The sequence below is a fragment of the Centroberyx gerrardi genome, chromosome 9 (genome assembly GCF_048128805.1).
Source record: "Centroberyx gerrardi isolate f3 chromosome 9, fCenGer3.hap1.cur.20231027, whole genome shotgun sequence".
In the NCBI taxonomy this organism is placed as follows: Eukaryota; Metazoa; Chordata; class Actinopteri; order Beryciformes; family Berycidae; genus Centroberyx; species Centroberyx gerrardi.
Window position 1 is genome coordinate 14,477,961 of NC_136005.1, and position 17,599 is coordinate 14,495,559.

General features: G+C 46.5%; 1 protein-coding gene across 2 annotated transcripts in view; it reads left to right on the forward strand.

Moving 5' to 3' along the window:
* Window positions 1-787: 787 nt before the first annotated feature.
* The window catches only part of LOC139929153 (uncharacterized protein C1orf21 homolog), a 24,154-nt gene continuing 7,342 nt past the window's right edge, over window positions 788-17,599 (forward strand). The window contains exons 1-3 of one of the 2 annotated variants that reach the window (XM_071921959.2): window positions 788-919; window positions 5,279-5,374; window positions 13,131-13,260. In XM_071921959.2, coding sequence (XP_071778060.1) covers window positions 13,170-13,260 — 91 coding nt within the window. In that variant the 5' untranslated portion in view covers window positions 788-919; window positions 5,279-5,374; window positions 13,131-13,169. The remainder of the gene's footprint in view (window positions 920-5,278; window positions 5,375-13,130; window positions 13,261-17,599) is intronic. The other variant, XM_071921958.2, reaches the window with a different exon arrangement.

Here is a 17,599-nt window from a genome sequence, read left to right on the forward strand (position 1 = left end):
ATTTAGATCTTTCTGTAAAGAGAAAATGGAAATAAGGAGAATTGTGAAAAGGTTTCTGAATTTTGGCCCAGCGTAAGCTTACTTTAGTAGGATGGATGAATGAATGGCAGAATTAGCCATGGTCAGTTTCTTTAACAGTTAAGTGGGGTCACTTTATTCGACTGTAAAACTAAAGCGTTTCTGCCACTTTATGAGAGTGTAAAGAGTGCACTAATTGGATGATGGCTCAGTCAGCCCATGTCTTGGTGGGTTTAATGATATAGAGCAATCAGCAATGTACATATAATAAACACATTGCCTGTTAGAGAAACACGGAATAGTTAAATAGATGGTGAATGTTTGATTTAAAATTCAAATTATTTTTCCACAAGCAGATCACATGTTTTTTGTTGCTGCCAAGTGTAAACCCACCTAAACTCAATTCACCCACCTTTTGAGTCTGACATAAATGTATGAGGAAAATCCATAGTAAGCAGTGTCAAACTAATCAAAGTTATACTGAAGATTGTATTTTCAAGAAAGGAAAAACATAACGTTTTTTCTGATACTGTAATTGATTTTTGTTTGTGGGTGCTTGACCTGAGGATAACCGCCCACATGAGCTCATAGTTTACCCACATTTTTATACACCACTACATCACTGGTAATAATAACAGAGAATGGTCGTGCACTTTTCCTGCTGGACCCAAAATAACACAGAACAACATTAGTCCAGTGGTGATTGGTGAGGCACTCCTCCTCAGCAAGATGGCTGCATTGCTGCGCGGAATAGTGGCATCCTGGTGAAATGACGCAAGCCACAGTTTACGCTCAGTTTAGTGGCTCCGAGCTCTCCAGTCTCCATAGCGCAGATCCCGCCCGACAGACAGCCGGAAGACCGGCTATTCTCCAGTGGACCGAGCGGAACCGGTTCATCAAAGTAAGTACGAATGTGTATTACTTGTTAACCGTCTCCCAGAGGTGTCGTCTGCACCAGTGAAAACCACATGTGCTTGCGTATAATTTCTTTCTTTCCTAGCGCTCTCTCTTTTGTTGTTGTTTCCTGAGTGTGTACCGTGATTACCCGGCGCTTTCCTTCCTGCATCTTGGGCTTCGCTTTAGTCGATGTTTTGTGTTGGTGGTGTTCGCTGCATTATGGCAGCGTGTCTTAACATTTAGGCGAAAACATGGGAAGATTCAAGTGAGCGATTTCCATTTGTTGTACGTGTGAATGTGCTCGTTTTGGACAGCGCTGGCTCAGTGCATTTCAAATTTTCCACACATCCTGGTTGGCTGTGCCAGCCTGTCCCGCTGTTCCCTCTCTCCTTTCTCTGCCCACTGTAAGGCCGTTTGGTTTGGAGAAAAAACTCACACAGAGAAGGCAGACCTGGGTTGGCAGAGGCTACAGACCGTTAACCTTTGTGGATATTAAAGTATGTATGCACACACGGAGACCGTTTGCGCTCCCTCTGCCCCCAACTCTCCCTTTCCCTGTGGGGAACAAAGCGCCCAGTGTCTCCACGCAGCGCAGCTGGACACAGCTGTTTAGCCGAGCTGCAACTCTCTGCCCTGCACGAGCTCCGGGACAGACCTCCCTCCCCAGGCCCGGTCTGTCATGTTTGACCTGCCTACCCAGGCCCCGTCTGCTGCCTCACTGTCATGTTTGACCTGCCCATACCCAGGCTCTGGTCTGCTGCTTCTTGTTTGCAAATACACTTAAGTAGCAGTTGGACTGTGCAACTCTCAGCTTCCATGCTATAATGGGAGAAGCCATTGCTTTCTGTTGTCCATCACATATATCACCATTAGTCTCTTTGGCAGTTGGTTAGGAACTGTTGAAGGCTCTGTTGGCTGCATGCTTTCATTTCTCATGGCTGCTGGAGCAGTGTGTGTGTGTGTGGCTCAGAGGGAAGAGAAGAGCACCGCTCTGCATCTTAGAGGATAAAATTAGTAAAGTCACACTGGCCAAACCGAGACATGATATACAGGCTCATTTGCAGCTAGTTGGCTAAAAGTAAGCCAGAGCTAGAATAGGACTATTTCAAATGTATTCTTTTCGCTGCCAACGCCAACGCTCTCTAATCAACTGTTCCTGCAGGAGCACAGGCTCGCACATGCACACACGCACACACGCACACACACACACACACACACACACACACACACACACACACACACACACACACACACACACTTCCTGGCTTCATCTACCTAGCCCCTAGTCCAGCCCACTTGGTAACAACCGGGCAGACCTAGACTATACACATTACATTTCCAAATGGATCCAGTAGTTACTGAGTTTGCCTGCCCGTCTGCTTCGTGTACGTGTGCCATATGGCTGTCAGCTACTGTAGGTTCCCCCATGTGAACTGCACCAGACCATTACGCCCATTTGGTGGTTGTGCAGCACCCTGGTGTGAAAGTAGGTTGTTTTGCCCAGCATTACAGCCCATAGCATGCTGTCACCAGTAGCTTACATTAGGGTTATATAGGTTAGGATGATGATGACCCGAGATCCTGTGATTGGATGACCATGTTGCAAGTCCCCCTCCCTCCTTTACTCTTGATTTATCTGTCTGGTTTCATCTATCTGCCTCCATCTGCCTTTCTCTCCCTCCCTCCCTCTCTCTCGCCATCACTTGCTCATTGCAGTGTGCGGTGTGTGTGTGTGTGTGTGTGTGTGTGTGTGTGTGTGTGCATATGATTCGTTGCTCACATATGGCTTTGGTTCCGGCGGCTAGCAGTAGAGACAGCAGCCAGCCCACTGAACTGAAATACAGGAGTCTCTCTCTCTCTCTCTCTCTCTCTCGCTCTCTCTCTCTCTCTCTCTCTCTCTCTCTCTCTGTCCCCCTCTTTCTCTCTCTGCCTCTCTCTCTCCCTCTCCGAGGCAGGGGCATCTATTATTAGTCCTCCTGTCCTCTCTCGCCCATCCTCTCATCCTCTCACTCATCATCATCTGCCCGTCCAGCCGTCCACCCTGTGGCCTCTTCACCTTGGGCTGATTGGGCCGATTTTGATGGCAGTTGGGGTGATTGTTTGGCCTGTTTGGGTCATGATGCAACATTTGTGATGTCACCGTTTGAAGAGGAGGGTTTCCATGGTTACCAGGATGTCTTCTGTGTGTGTGTGTGTGTGGGAGGGAGTTCCCATGACTGTGTTGCATTCGGTGTGCGTGTGTGTGGTGGTCTCTCTGAGGCAGTGCTGAGCGGTGTCAGGTGTCAGATGAGGCAGTCTATATTGCAGTGCAGAAAGCACAAGGCCAGCACAACTCGATCCCTCTAGTTTCTGTTTGTCTTTCAGTTTGACTGATTTGCTTGCTGGCTGGTTGGTGTGTCTATCTGACTGAATTATCAAAGCTCAAGCGCTGTTATATTGCAACGAGGAACCAGAAGACTGCATCTGTGTCATTATCATCTGCATTGTTATTTCTGGCGGGTGCATATCTGTTTTTATCTGTCCGTCTAAATCGCAAAGCCGCAGCACTGCAGCCGACATGCAGAACAGTGGTTGTGAGCTGTTTGTGCCAATGGCCTGTCTTCTCTCTGTTCCCCTTTTGAGTCAGCAGCGTTTGGACTTGTAGCCTGCAGTCTGTATCCATGCATTAGTGTGCTTGTGTCTGTCACATGGAGCAGTGCCTGTCTGTGTCCCTGACTGTGTTTACAGTGTAGTTTGTGTTCAGAGTCCAGTTGGGATGGGGCGTGAGCACAGGGTCCAGGACTGTGGGCAAAAGCCTGCATTTTTGCGTCCTCTCTGTCCTATTCTCAGTCAGAAGTGCAGTGTGAATCTCTGCACAGTGTATTCCCATCAGACAGAATGTATTGGTTTCTCATCTCCACTGTAGATAACATCCACAGTACTCTGATAGGATCTCTGCAGGCCTGCTTCTTGATAACAACACTTCACTGTTCGATTGATGTGAGAAAAGAATGGGGCATTCAAGCTTTCATTAGAGCCCATACTTTTGATATTAAGATAAGTGATGATGGGATTAAAATAACTTAAAATGATATACCTACTACATTCTTGAGTTAGGTATGTTTGAAAATGTTTCGATACCAAATACTGGGTCCGATCAGTGATGTAGCTGTAAATAAAAAAGATGAATAAACTATGAAAACATCTCTTATAAACCTCCCTTATGCATACATCAGTATGATACCACTTAATATGATTTCTACCATGGATTTACATAATGGAGATTTATACCAGTCAAAACAGATGGGAAAAATATTCTGCAAATGAAAAGGTAACCAGGGATGTAACCTGGTTCCCATACTTTAGATTTGATACCAGGTTACATTTATCAATACCTTGTGGTGAATGAAAGTACATTGAATTATGTGATAGAGTAAATTATTTTATGTGTAGCGGCTGTTCATGCCAGTTGCTTTTCTAAATGGAATCAGATGGTGCTCAATTGACTTTGTCAATGAAAATGCATTAATTCAGTCCACTAGAAAACTTGAGATGCCACTGTAAGAATCAAACATTTGGAAGCATTTTGATGCCTCAACATTGATACGACTAGCAAAAATCAGTATGGTACTGATGGGTATTGTTTGTAGACACGCAGACCTGCAACTGTCTGTGGTCACTATGCCTCATAAGCCGAGGTGAGGTGCCATTAGTCTCTTGAGCATTTGATTAGGAACTATTGAAGGCTCTATTGACTGAATGGTTTCATTACTCATACTGGAACAGTGTGTGTGCCCCTGTGCAGGATAATGGACAGAGAAAAGCACTGCTTTGCATCTGAAAGAATAATACTTGGAAAATCACACCAGCCATGTTGAGACATGAAACACAGGCTCATTTGCAGCTAGTTGGTTAAGGGCTAAAACAGGCATATATTTCAAATGTATTCTTTTCACTGGCACCACCGACACTCTATTCAGCTGTTCCTGCAGGATCACAGGCTCATTAGCGAAAACACACACACAGACACACATAGGAAACTGCTTTGCCAATTATCCTGCAGCATACTCGCCAATTACACATAGATTGATATTTATTTTCTTCAGCACTGGTAATTTCTAATGAATATTCATGGTGGTATTCTTTTATTATGCCACATGTGGGTTGATTTGTTAGCAATTCAGATGGATTTGGATGAGAAGACATAAACAGGCTTGACCTTGTGTAGCTACCGTGTTGGAGTAGGTCTAGCCTACCGACCACGTGTAACTGTCTGTTAGGAAACGTGATGAATGAGCAGTCACACACACACACACACACACAGACACACACACACTGCAAAGATAGCACAAACATAAACCATGCCATACACACCTTTTTGTAGGTCCAGCACCAGCAATCAGCAGCACTCCCTCCACTGTGAAAGAGTGGCAGCCAGGGCAGGGAAGTAACTTCTGTTTTCTACAAACCACAGCGGCTGGTAAGTCCCAAAATATACCTGTTAATTACATTTTAAGAATAGAATAGGATCTCCAATCCGTAGTTTGGTTGGGTGCCTGCCAAAGTGGTTTGTAGGATAGATAAACCTGACGAGCACATCCAAAATGTACCACTACTGACTGATAACTGGTGTTAACGACCCACCCTGGTTACCTGATGCATGTATAAGCCAAGGCTCGGTTCTTATTGTAAGACAGCTCAGGGTCTGAGTGAGTTGTGTGTGTGTGTGTTTCATGTCAGCCCAGGAGGAAGTCATGATATCGCTAAGGGATTTCAGGAGTTACTTTTCCACTCTGTTGGCCCTGCTCTTCACCCACCTATCACCTCAGGCTCTGACCTGCTGTCACGATTGGAAAGAGCAGAATAGAATGGAATTGGAAAGAATAACATGGGCATGGGTTCTTGCCTTTGCTCTTTCAGGGAATCGGTCTCGCACTGGAGGACCCAGCGGTACAAATGCGAGCCATTAACCAGACACAGACCTTAGAAGAGACATTTTATCCTCTAGGCTAGCCTATATTACAGCTGGAACAATCCATTTTAGTACAAGTTTGTTTCCACCTGACCCAAGATGCTGCCCAAGACTGCTCTGTAAGAACATTAGGCTTGATGTCAATTAGACTACTCTACTGATCTATGGGGTTAGGTGACTAATAGTGATCTGAAATGTACTCGCTCACCTCTATTCTCTCTCTCTCTCTCTCTCTCTCTCTGTCCCTCTCATTCCCTCTTTCTCTCTCCCTCTCGCTCTCTGTCCCTGTCCCTCTCTCTCTCTCTCCATAAGCCACAGTAGTGAGAGGAGATAGTGAGAGCCATGCAGACGTGTCAGGTTCAACTCAACTGGTTTTACGGGCCTGAAGTAAAAACATAGGCCTCTTGCCAAAGTATATGTATGCAACAACTTGTCGAGAACTCGTTGCTTTACCAGCACATGCCACAGCTATGTGCTATCTCTTTATGTGTGTATGTGTCTCTCATTGTCAGTCACAAGGCCGGGCCGCGGTTTCACCAAACAGAACAGAGGAGCTCTTATATCTCCCCTCCTCCCTCCCTCCCTCCCTCCCCCCTCTCTCTCCTCCTCTTCCCCCATCCATCCCTCCCTGACCACTTCTCACCCTCATTACAATAGTGAGAAAGAGGAAAGAGGCGCTGCTCACACGACAGCAGACGGCGAGAGAGAATGGAGACATACACTTGAAGCAATACCACACCACTCAGGAGAAACCTTTACTGGCTGAGTGTCTACCAGGCAATGTGTGTGTGTATATGTGTGTGTGTGTGTGTATGTGTGTTGGCACGGCTTCCCAGGCTTGTCAGACTGATGGAGTGCTTAAACTGGGACAAGAGGAGAGGTGCAGCATTTGCTCCCTGGCTAGAGTAAATATTATGGCGCGTTGGCCCAGGCGTCGTACTGAACCTCTGCCCTGTCACAGAGGCAGAGACACACACAACACAGTGCAGCACACAGTCGTGATTCTCCACCAGCGGAGTCGTGACTCGCGAAGCAAGCTCAGGTGCACCTTTTTAGATTTTGTGCTCTTATGGTAAGAAAGTAGATGTCAAACAAAATTATTACATTCATTTCATAAGGTTAGACATCTGGGAATCAAAGTCTTTTTGTTGCTGCTGTTGCACTTATTGCAAGTTTCTCTGAATAAGAATGTTGGCAAAATGTCTCAAATGTAAACAGAAAAAAAGAACAAATTGCACATTTATGAACACACATATTTTCAGTTTAATGCTTGTTAGGATGTTCTCAGCAGCACTTTCTGTTTGCCACCTCTCCTTATATATCCAGCACTACTTGACCTCATGGGACACTTGTGAAGAGTGAGTGGATTTGGCCAAACTGTGCCACAGCACCAAGAGAACCGCTAGCGTGTACAGCAATGCACCGACTAGTCCAGTCCAGCTCGGCTTAATACAGATCAGTCCAGTCCAGCAGAGCATTGCTCAGCACTCAGTAGCGCAGCATAGTGAGGCAGAGTGTGACGCTCTGAGCTGTGGTCCTCTGTCACAGGCTGGGACACTGTCAGTGGCCCCAGAGATCTGCCCCGGAGCTCCCAGTCTCCCCGTGGCTTTGGACCGGGGCTAAAGTCATCACTTCCCTTCCCATGCCTTCAGTCTCTTTTCTTACCAGAAAGCCACCTTGCTAATTACACCCAGGCACTCCCAGTAGGTTTGTGAAGGGAAGTAATCAAGGGAACATAGAAGGGAATCCATACAGAAAATAACACCCCTAGCCTGGCTGTAACAGTCTTCCCAACCTGCCCCCTAGTACTTCTCATGCTCTCTCTCTTTCTCTTTCTCTCTCTCTCTTTCGCTCAGCCAGTTTTTCAGGCTCTGTGGTCGCTCACGCTGCCTCTGGCACAGCTCTATGTTTGAGAAACCTTCACACCGCACACTGCTCAGCCTGTGTGTGTGTGTATGTGTGTGATGCGTGTGTGTGTGTGTGTGTGTGTGTGTGTGTGTGTTGTGTATTTACGCAAGCAAACGCCCCGTGTGTGCGTGTACACTCACATCTCCCCCACAGTCCTTTTGAGTTCCTCCTTTGACAAACTGACTTGTAAAGGAGGCTTATTCACACAACTGAGAGTAGGTCATGCCTCCAGGTATGCAGGCATAGGCAAGCCTGTGTGTTTCCCAAATTATGCTCATTTTAAGGGCTTGGTTATTTGCCGCGTGCTAAGAATGCCTTTCGGCCTCAACGCGCTTTAAATAAAAGTTGGGGGCCTTTTGTGTTGCCTAGGCCTTTATTATGTTTGTGTTTGTGTGTGTGTGAGGAGGACGATTAAGTTGACGTACTCAAGATTGCTCGAGGGGTGAAACGTCGCCTCTTGACAGATGGCTCTCTTCGCCAAACCCGGTTTTTAAGTTCAAGTTGAAATGACGCAAGACCTGCTGGCTGACATCATGGCTTTATTTATATCTCTAAATTAGGCTACTACTTTGCTTTGGCGAATATGCCCAGGATGAATGTTAAGCATCTGGAGCCGATTGCGTGGATGTCTTAGGATGGTTGTGTGCCAGTCAGTTGTAGAACTCTTATCCCCTTCAGACATCGGATGTTTATGAGATCACGTTCGCTCAGCTGTGTGTGTGTGTGTGTGTGTGTGTGTGTGTGTGTGTGTGTGTGTGTGTGTGGGGGGGGGGGGGATGTATATGAGAGAGGCCAAGAGAGATGGAGGAAGTGAGATGGTTGGTGTCAGGGTCTTAGCTGACTTGCCAGAGTAAGCTTGTCCCATTGACACACTTCCACATCTGCTGCAGTAGGCTAACATAGAGCAGCATTGTCCAGCTGCCCTGTGGGTTGACTGAACCCTGTGCAACGCCCCACTGTGGTCCTGGATGGCTCAGTGGGCTTGGTACTGACACTCCAGTTTGTGGGTTTGATTCCTACTGGGGGTCACCCATGCTAAAAGTGTATGCACCCACGATGCTGTAAAGCGCTTTGCACAAAAAGGTCCAGCAAGCGCCACATTGCCATTGCAACAATACCTAATACTCTTTTGCCGCCTAAGGCTACATCCACACTAATACGTTTTCGTTTTAAAACGCATAACTTTTGCTACATTTACGCCTAGCGTCCACACTACTCCGGCGTTTTTGAACCCCTAAAACGGAGACTTTTGAAAACGCTGCTGACCCCGTTTTAGTTCGAAAACTCCGGGATTGTGTTTTAGTCTGGACGGGCGGAAACGGAGAGTTTTGAAAACGGAGACTTTTGAAAACGATGACGCAGACACCCACGTTCGCTTCCTGATTGGGTCTTATCAGTCACGACGTGTCCTTCCCTGACTCAATCTATGTTTTCCGCCGCCTCGACCGCCTTATACTCATGTGTTACTTTCAGTAACAGTTCCACCTCGTCGTCGGTCCAAGCAAAGAAGTCTCTGGTCTTACTTTTCGCCATTGCTGTTCTTCCTCCGTAGTATTTTCTGCAACTGAGCAACCAACCGCAGAGTAGACAATCTGCTTCCTGTTTACACCGGCACGCACATGCCCAGTGTACGTGAATGGTCATGTGAGTATGGATGGAGATTATTTCTGAAACGCTCGTGTGGAAGGAGAGCGTTTTCGTTTTAAAACGCCGTTTAAAACGAAAACGTATTAGCGTGGATGTAGCCTAAGCCTTTGTGTTTTAGTGTAATCCAGCAGGGTTCCTCCCACGGGCCTTGAAAATCCTTGAAAGTTTGTGCACTTGAGAAAACTAAAATAAGGCCGTAGAAGTACTTGAAAATGAATGGAGGGCCTTGAAAGTACTTGATCTTTGATTAAAATGTAGCACCCAAATTCATCAGTATGCCTCAGCTCTCTGTATCTCTCTCCGGCCTTGGATCAATACATACTGAGGAAAACCCTGTGATGGATATTTTCACTGATACAGCAGCAGTTGTAAAATGAACGATTTCACCGTGATTTCTTGACTTGACGAGAACATGAGTAAAAACGGAGGCCTCTGTGATGCCTGATTTTGTCCAACATCTTGTCTTACCCCAGAAACATGCCAATTTTGAGTCCTTGAATTTCACCGTAGAAGTCATTGAGTTTTATGTCCAAGTGAGGGTGGGACCCTGTATCCATTACATTATTCTAGGCATACGTTCAGCTTCATTGTTGTCTATTTGGCTTTATTATAGTCAGCCTACTATTTAGACTGTAGCCAATACTGTATGTATAACCCAAGTAGTAGCTGCTTGGCTTACAGTTTCACACAGCCTAGCATTATCCCTGCGCGCAACAATAGTTCTGTGACTGCTAGGCCTATTTTTAGCCTGCTCCTACTCACAATTTGATGTTTCAACACACACAAATCAAAGCCCTTCAAACAGATGCTGCCCACGCAGTGAAGACCCTTTGAAAGTTTAAATCCATCAAGGCCACTCAGATTCTCAATACAGTTCCTTCAACGATTTCAGAAGGGAGTCTCTGTGCTCGGCTAATCCAATATTCACTTCAGTTCTACACTATTAGCTCAGAGTTAAGAGAGCCTGTACCGCTCTCTCTCTCTCTCTGTCTCCTCTATCTCATTACCTGCTTGTCTTTTTCTCTCTCTTTCTGTCTCTCTTGCTCTCTGTCTCTGTCGCCCTCTCTGTGCTGCACTTTGCTGTGATTCCCTGACAGGTAACATGCACCCCTCAGGCAGGGTTTCTGGGTACACACCAGCCACTGCCTTGTCCTAGTTGTTGCAGGATCCTCATTTAAACAACACTGTTGAGAGACAGGCTGTGCTGGATAAGATATTTTTCTCTCAGTCTGTCTATGAAACTTGCCTCTAGTGCCTTTTTGCAAAGACGTGCCTATAACTGGATTACCATCTTCCTTCTGTACGTGTATGTATGTGGTGTGTGTGTGTGTGTGTGTGTGTGTGTGTGGGGGTGTGTGTCAGCTGTAATTGAGTTGTCCCAGAGCAGTAGTACTAGTAAGTGGCGTCCCAGACTGCCTGGAACTGGCTGATAAGCTGCTCTCTGGACCAGGCCTCACTTTCAGGCCACAGGTGACACCACACACACAACCACACACACACATATACACACACTGCTGGCAGGAGCTTAGAAGGCAGCTGGCTGAAACATCCCAATCTTCTGTGTGTTCGTGTGTGTATGTGTGTGTGTGTCTTGATCTTCTCTGTCTCTCTCTCCAGGTACAATCCCCTCTCACTCCATACACCTTTGAGAAAGTCATGTGTAAGCTCTGCTCAGCCTCCAGAGATTAATGTTATTTAACCTGGGGAGCTGAGAAAGAGATTCATGCACAAATTCACTCGTCCCATACACACACACACACACACACACACACACACACCACACATTCACAGCAGCATTAACTACACAAAAAGGCTACATTCTGTCACACAATCATACAGCAAGTCATACAATGCCCATGTATGCACACACACACACACACACACACACACACACACACACAGAGCAGCCACTCCCTTTCGCCCTGTACACCTGGTGCTTTGTGTTGTGTCCAGAGAGGTGGAGGCTGGTCTGCAGTAGCCTCGACACAGGAGTAAACACTGGCCTCCTGTCAACTTCAAACGCTCCGAGGATCATTGAAGGAGGGAGGAGAGGAGGAGGAGGGGGCGGGGGGAGGAGGGAGGGATGGCGGCGGTCTTTTGAAGCTCGACACATTTCTCTCTGTACTCCTCTTTCTCTCTGGCCTCTCTTTATCCCAGCCATTCTCTGTCCCCCTTCTCCCCTATCCCCTTCTTCTTTTTTCCTTCTCAAACCACCTACCTCCTCCCTGGCTCGCTTTGTCTTTTCTGTCTCTTTCGTGTTTCTGCCTCTCCAATCTCTCCCGCCTCCTCGCCTTCCCTACCACGGCTTTTCTCTGCCAAACCCCCTCCGCTCTCTTCATCTGCCAGTCTTCTTCTCACTTCTTTACTGGCACTGCAGATTTTCATTTTGGTGATGGCTAATCATTGAGCCAGGCTGCTTCTGCGCATGTATTTGTGTGTGTGTGTGTGTGTGTGTATGTGTGCAGGTTTTTGTGACTGGCAGTTAGTTGGGCTCTGTCAGTGACAGCATATGGCGTGTGTGAGTGACACTGAGACTATCTATAGTGTAATGTGTCTGACAGCGTGAGGCCTTCCATGACAGCGCGTGTGATTGACTGACAGTGACGCTCCACAGTGACAGAGACATCAGCAGCTCTGTGTCAGCTGGCCTGCTGGGTGGGAGTCGTTACTTTCCTCTCGTCTGAATGATAATGAAGTGATACTCTTTTTGTTTTCGGTGATGGGAAAATTCACTTTTCGCTTGCCCTCTCCGCAGCGAGGTCAGAGCTCAGGGTCGGGTGCAGAGCAACGCCCCCGCTGCTGGTAGGAGTTCAGTTACTTGCTCAAGGACACTTCAGCAGGCCGGATGCTCGCCGACACGGGGGCTGAACCCGGGTCGTCTGGTCTGTTTGGCCACTGGGCCTCCCTGCTGCCCCTGCTCTCCACACACAGTGGCAGTGGGAATGTTAAGACTGAACAGAAGCGCCCGATGGGTTAAAGTAATAATCTGCAACTGTGTAGATGTTAATGTAACAAAATACTAATGCTAAACATAAACAGACCTGGGATAGTTAATATATAGCAGTGTTATGTAGCGGTGGATTACCGATTTAACTTAGAGGAACTGGAACCAAACAAACAGATAAATGTCACTTTGTCACAGCGACATTTTCATATTTTAAATGTCCGCTTTGCTCCTCTCTATCACTGATTGATATATATTATGGTAGTGATTCAAACTGCACCCAGTTCATGAAAGCTTTTGCATTTGCTCTTCAAAACACCTGATGTCAGATAGGTCTCTCTGGAGAAAATGATTCTGCTGCACAGCAAGTGATGTGTTTTATGCTTCCTGCAGTAGCAACTGCAGTTTGTTTGGAATAAATAGAAGAAGAAATGCCACAACTGCCGGTGATAGCCGTCATGGCTGAACAAAGAAGAGACCAATACTTACAGAAACTCAAACTTCATCAACAGAAAATCCAAGGATAACTGGATTTCTGTGCAGAAACACCACAGCAATGACCGATTTAGCACCTTGATGTCGCCAAAATAAAACAAATACACTGGTGTTGCGAATTGGCGCTTGAAAGCAGAAGAACATGCTTAAAATAAATAGGTTCTGTGTGTGTGTATAAAAAGTCTCTCTCTCTCTCTCTCTCGCTCTCTCTCTCTCGCTCTCTCTCTCTCTCTCTCTCTCTCTCTCTCTCTCTCTCTCTCCCCCCCCCAGGTGAGAGTGCGATGAGGAGAGGTTTCAGAGTGTGAGGCCATGGGCTGCACCTCGGCCAAGCAGGTGTCGGCCGTGCCCAACGATGAGGAGGGACGCGGCAAGGCCTACAGCAACGGAGACCTCTTCACCGGTCAGTTGCCACGCCCACACACACACACACACACACACACACAGACAGACAGGTCAATAAAAGCTTCACAGCTCCATTTCACTCCGTTAATTGCTCAGTGTAGACCCATTGCCCTGTCTACCCTCGCCATATATTTTCTTCACTGAAGGACATAATCCTCTGGCAGAGCGTTAAGTTCTCCATTCCGGACATTTACTATCAGCACCGCAGTTTTATAGGACTCATCTGTGTTGACACCGCATCTGTGAGCGGGGAAACATCAGTAACCTATTAGTGAGACTGGAGTGACTGTCGTGTCGTGCAGCGTAGCTCGGCACTAGCTCAGGTGTTGCGTATCTCCAAGGCCCTTAATGTTTTAGTGCTTGGAACTGGAGAGAGAGCGGGAGGAAAGGCAAGTCGAGGTGAAGTGAGACGGAGAGGTAGACGGAAAGAGAAAGTGAGGCATGTAGTTGAGAACGTGTATCTAGTTAAGAGCATCAATTATAGCTGGCTGGCTGGCTGGCTGGCCGGCTGGCTGGGATAGAAATGAAAGTGAGAGCTGGAGAGGGAGAGAGTGGATGAGGGATTAACGGCGATTAAGAATTAGGAGCAACACTCTGGTATAACCACACGCGGGCGGATGGACGTGGCAGATGACGATCCACAGGAGGTCCACTTTCTCCCTTGTCTCTCTCTCTTTCTCTCTCTCTCTCCCCATCATCCCTCTCTCCCTCTGATCCTCTGTCTCCCTCTTCTTCTGTCTCACCCTCTTCTCTTGACCTCTCTGTGACTTGCAGCGTGCCACTACTCTCTCCCTCCCTCTTATTGTGCCTTGTATTTTCTATCCTGCCTGTTCCCCTCATCCCCCACCCCTCCCTCTAATCTCTCTGCTCCCCAGTCTTATTTCCCTCCTTCTCTCTCTTTTTTTTTTTTTTTTTAAGGAACAACAGAATGAGGCAGGAGACGAGAGGGAGGGAGGAGGGGAATGTGTTCCTTGAGAGAGGAAGGGAGAATGACGTGTGTTGAGGCTGCTGCTCTTCTCTTTTTTTCTCCCCTCCTCTCTGTTCATTTAGATCTCCTCTTCCCTTCCCCTGCTCAAGGCCTCGTTTTCCTTCCCTCCCTCCCTCCTTCCCTGCTTCCCTCTCTCTATTTTGGATCCCCCCCCCCTCCCTTCCGGTCCTCCTCTCCCAGTGTTGCTTCTCTGCAGCTCTTTTCCTCTCTTCTCTGGCACAACATTAGGTCATGGCCTTGTGTCCTTTCACCTCCCCTCTTTCCTCCCCCTACTCCCATCTATCCCTCGCTCTCTCTGTCCGTCAGTGTGCTTGAAGGGAATGCAGAGTGGCGGGTGGCTGGGCCAGACTAGTGTGTGTGTGTGTGTGTGTGTGTGTGTGCGGAGGAGGAGGACAGAAGAATCCGTTGACCTGGATTGTGTGGATTAGACTTATCACAGGCCCCTGATATAACATCTCCCTCCTCCGTCCCCCTTTTCCTTCCTTTTCCTCTCTCTTCATCCACCCTTTCCCCTCTTTCCTCTCCGTTTCCAGCGTTCTAACTGAAGCCTCTCCAGCTTCTTCTCAGTTGTCGTAGCATACAGTCATTCTTTCCCGCTTAACTCACCACCTCGGTCTAACTGGCTGGCTTCACCCGGTGTACTTTTTGCGACCGAGGAGGAAAAGATCGGTGTGTTTTGGTCAGTCGGCCCGCCCACGCACAGATGTGCCCCCAATAGACTGTGTTCCAGTCAATGTGTGTCAATGTGCTTGTGCGTGTTTGTGTACATGAATGCGTTTGTGTGTTTTGTATCAGTGTATTTGGTCAGAGAGCGAGCCCTCCTCTCCCACACACTGATCTGCCTCCAACAGATTGTGTGCCAATCAGTCTATGTGTGTGTGTGTGTGTGTGTGTGTGTGTGTCCCAGATATTCTGGCTGCCCGCTCTGTCAGACTCCGGCCACTCACTCTTTTTCCCCCTTCTCTCTCGCTCTCACACAATAACCGGAAAGGCTGAGCTCCATTACACAAACACTGAAGGCTGGAGAGAGAAAATAGCAACACTCTCCACAACATCATGTTATTGATGTGTGCAATAATCACAGTTGGAGTGTGCGGAGACTGTGTATGTGTTATGTATATGTGTTTGGGTGCGTGGTGCTCTGACACATATACACAGTACAGTGCCGTGTTTATTTTAGCCGTCTGCTGAATGAACGTCAGCTGGAGGAGCCCGGTTCAAACCCGGGTTCACACTGGATCTGATGTTACTATTCCACTGCTATTTAGGGTGAGCGTCTGTGTAGAAACCTCACATAGATGTAGACAAAATAGGGTTGGGAGGGAGCAGGTATGGCGTTCTGGTTAAGTGTCCACCTCTTATTGCAGACTGTGCTGTATGTGAACTGGGTGTTGTTGAAGATGAATTTCATTTTTTGTTTCATTGTACGTTATATGAGGAACCAAGACTGCTTTTATTTGAGAAAATGCAAAACAGGAAGCCTGAGTTGTTCTGGTCAGGAGATGATGTTAAGTTGGAATGGTTTTTCAGAGAGGAAGTTTTTAGTGTGGCCAGTTTTATTGGGAAAGCATGGAGACTGAGAATGGAGACGCTGTTTATTTGAATGTATGACTTTGATTTATATGTTTTAATTATTATTTGTTTCTGGTTCTTGTTTGTTTGGAGGAACTCAACGTCTTTGTGTCTTGTAAGCCCATACGGGCTGGGCACCATGTGGTGCACGACAAATTAATAAAAATCTATCTATCTATGCATATATCTCACTGAATTTGGCCCAGGACAGATGGCTCAACAATAAGTTCTGTTTATTATTAAGTTTCTCCTAACACTGAACAGATCATCTACACTACACCCACACTACCATGACTTTGAACCTAGACCTAGTCCACACAAGGGTTTGACCATTATGGGTTTTTTAAGGCTGATACCAATAATGTTCTACTGAAGCTGCCCATAGCTGCATTTTGTGCCCATTTTCAATATCATTTTCATGCCAAAAATGACAAGAATTCCTTGTTTCCCCTAAATAGTTAGGCTATTCCTGTCAAGGTGGAAAAGCCTCCCAAACAACATGTAACCCTAAAACTCTCTATTACTGATGAAATTGCTGGGAGGAACTCATCATCCACTTCCATCATATCGGCAGTGGATTGTCATTACAGGCTGATAATTCTACATTACTGGCTAATATCGGCCTGATATGTCGGCAGTCTAACCCTGGTCCACACCATCAGGCCCAATAATTCACCACTGATCTCAGCAACATCAGGCTGACCCTGCGTGGGACGTGGAGGCTGAAAGTTGCTCTGTGTGTGTACACAATGTATCATGTAATCCCATGAGGCCTGGGTCAGGAATGTAATGGTGCAGAGAAAGGCTATCATTGTGCAAATGTTAGGTTTATAGGTCAGTGGCAACAGAAAACGTTACATTCTCAGTGAATATGACTCCTCATATTAATAATAATAAGGCTCTTCATTGTAGCACATAGTTCTAGATCAGTGGTTCCCAAAGTGTGGTCTGAGGGGGTCGCAGGGGGTCACCAGCAATGTGGAATGGTTTAATTGCATTATCATTTCATTTGCTAGAAGTCCGCAGCAGTGAAAGACCAACTGATGATAATGATTGATGATTGGTTTTTATTATAGTGTCTAACACCAAATCTAGTGCCCAGCCCACTTTGGCTAGGACACTGTTTACATGAAACAGAACAGAGAAAACAAGTTCTTATATCACAAAAATTAAAATGATAAGTAATTCAGATATACAATATGTAGTAGACGTCCAAATAAGATGGACTTGACAAAAAGAAGCGCTATTTCACATAAACATATACTACACTTTTCCATCTATTCCGTGCTTCATATAAGAAATAAGCAAACCCAAATATCTTAGATCTGAACGGAAATTGCCACTTGCCTTCATCATTGAACCAAAACACTTCTGGATTTATTTGAAGGATTTGCCTGAATAGAGCAAAGTGGAATTCGTTCTCGACCTCGTCCAGGTTACGTAATAAGCATTTCCTCTCCTCTTCTGGAAATCTAGTAAAACGGCCTCGGCCTGTTTCAAGTGCCAGGGGGAAAGTACCAGACCATAGCTGGGCACAGACTGACCTTTGGCCCCGAGTTAGATTAAGGGTCTAAGTGTTTTGCACTCTACAGATGTATAAGAATGTCTTTTCTCATCGTCCTGTTCACTCTTTCCACAATTATCTCCCCACCACCAATAGGCCAGACATTTATTTCTGTTCAGGGTAATAATAAAACATAAATATAAACATATAAACATCTTGTCTAATGCACATATAACTGGGGGTCCCTAATATGTAGAAGTTTGTTCTAGACGC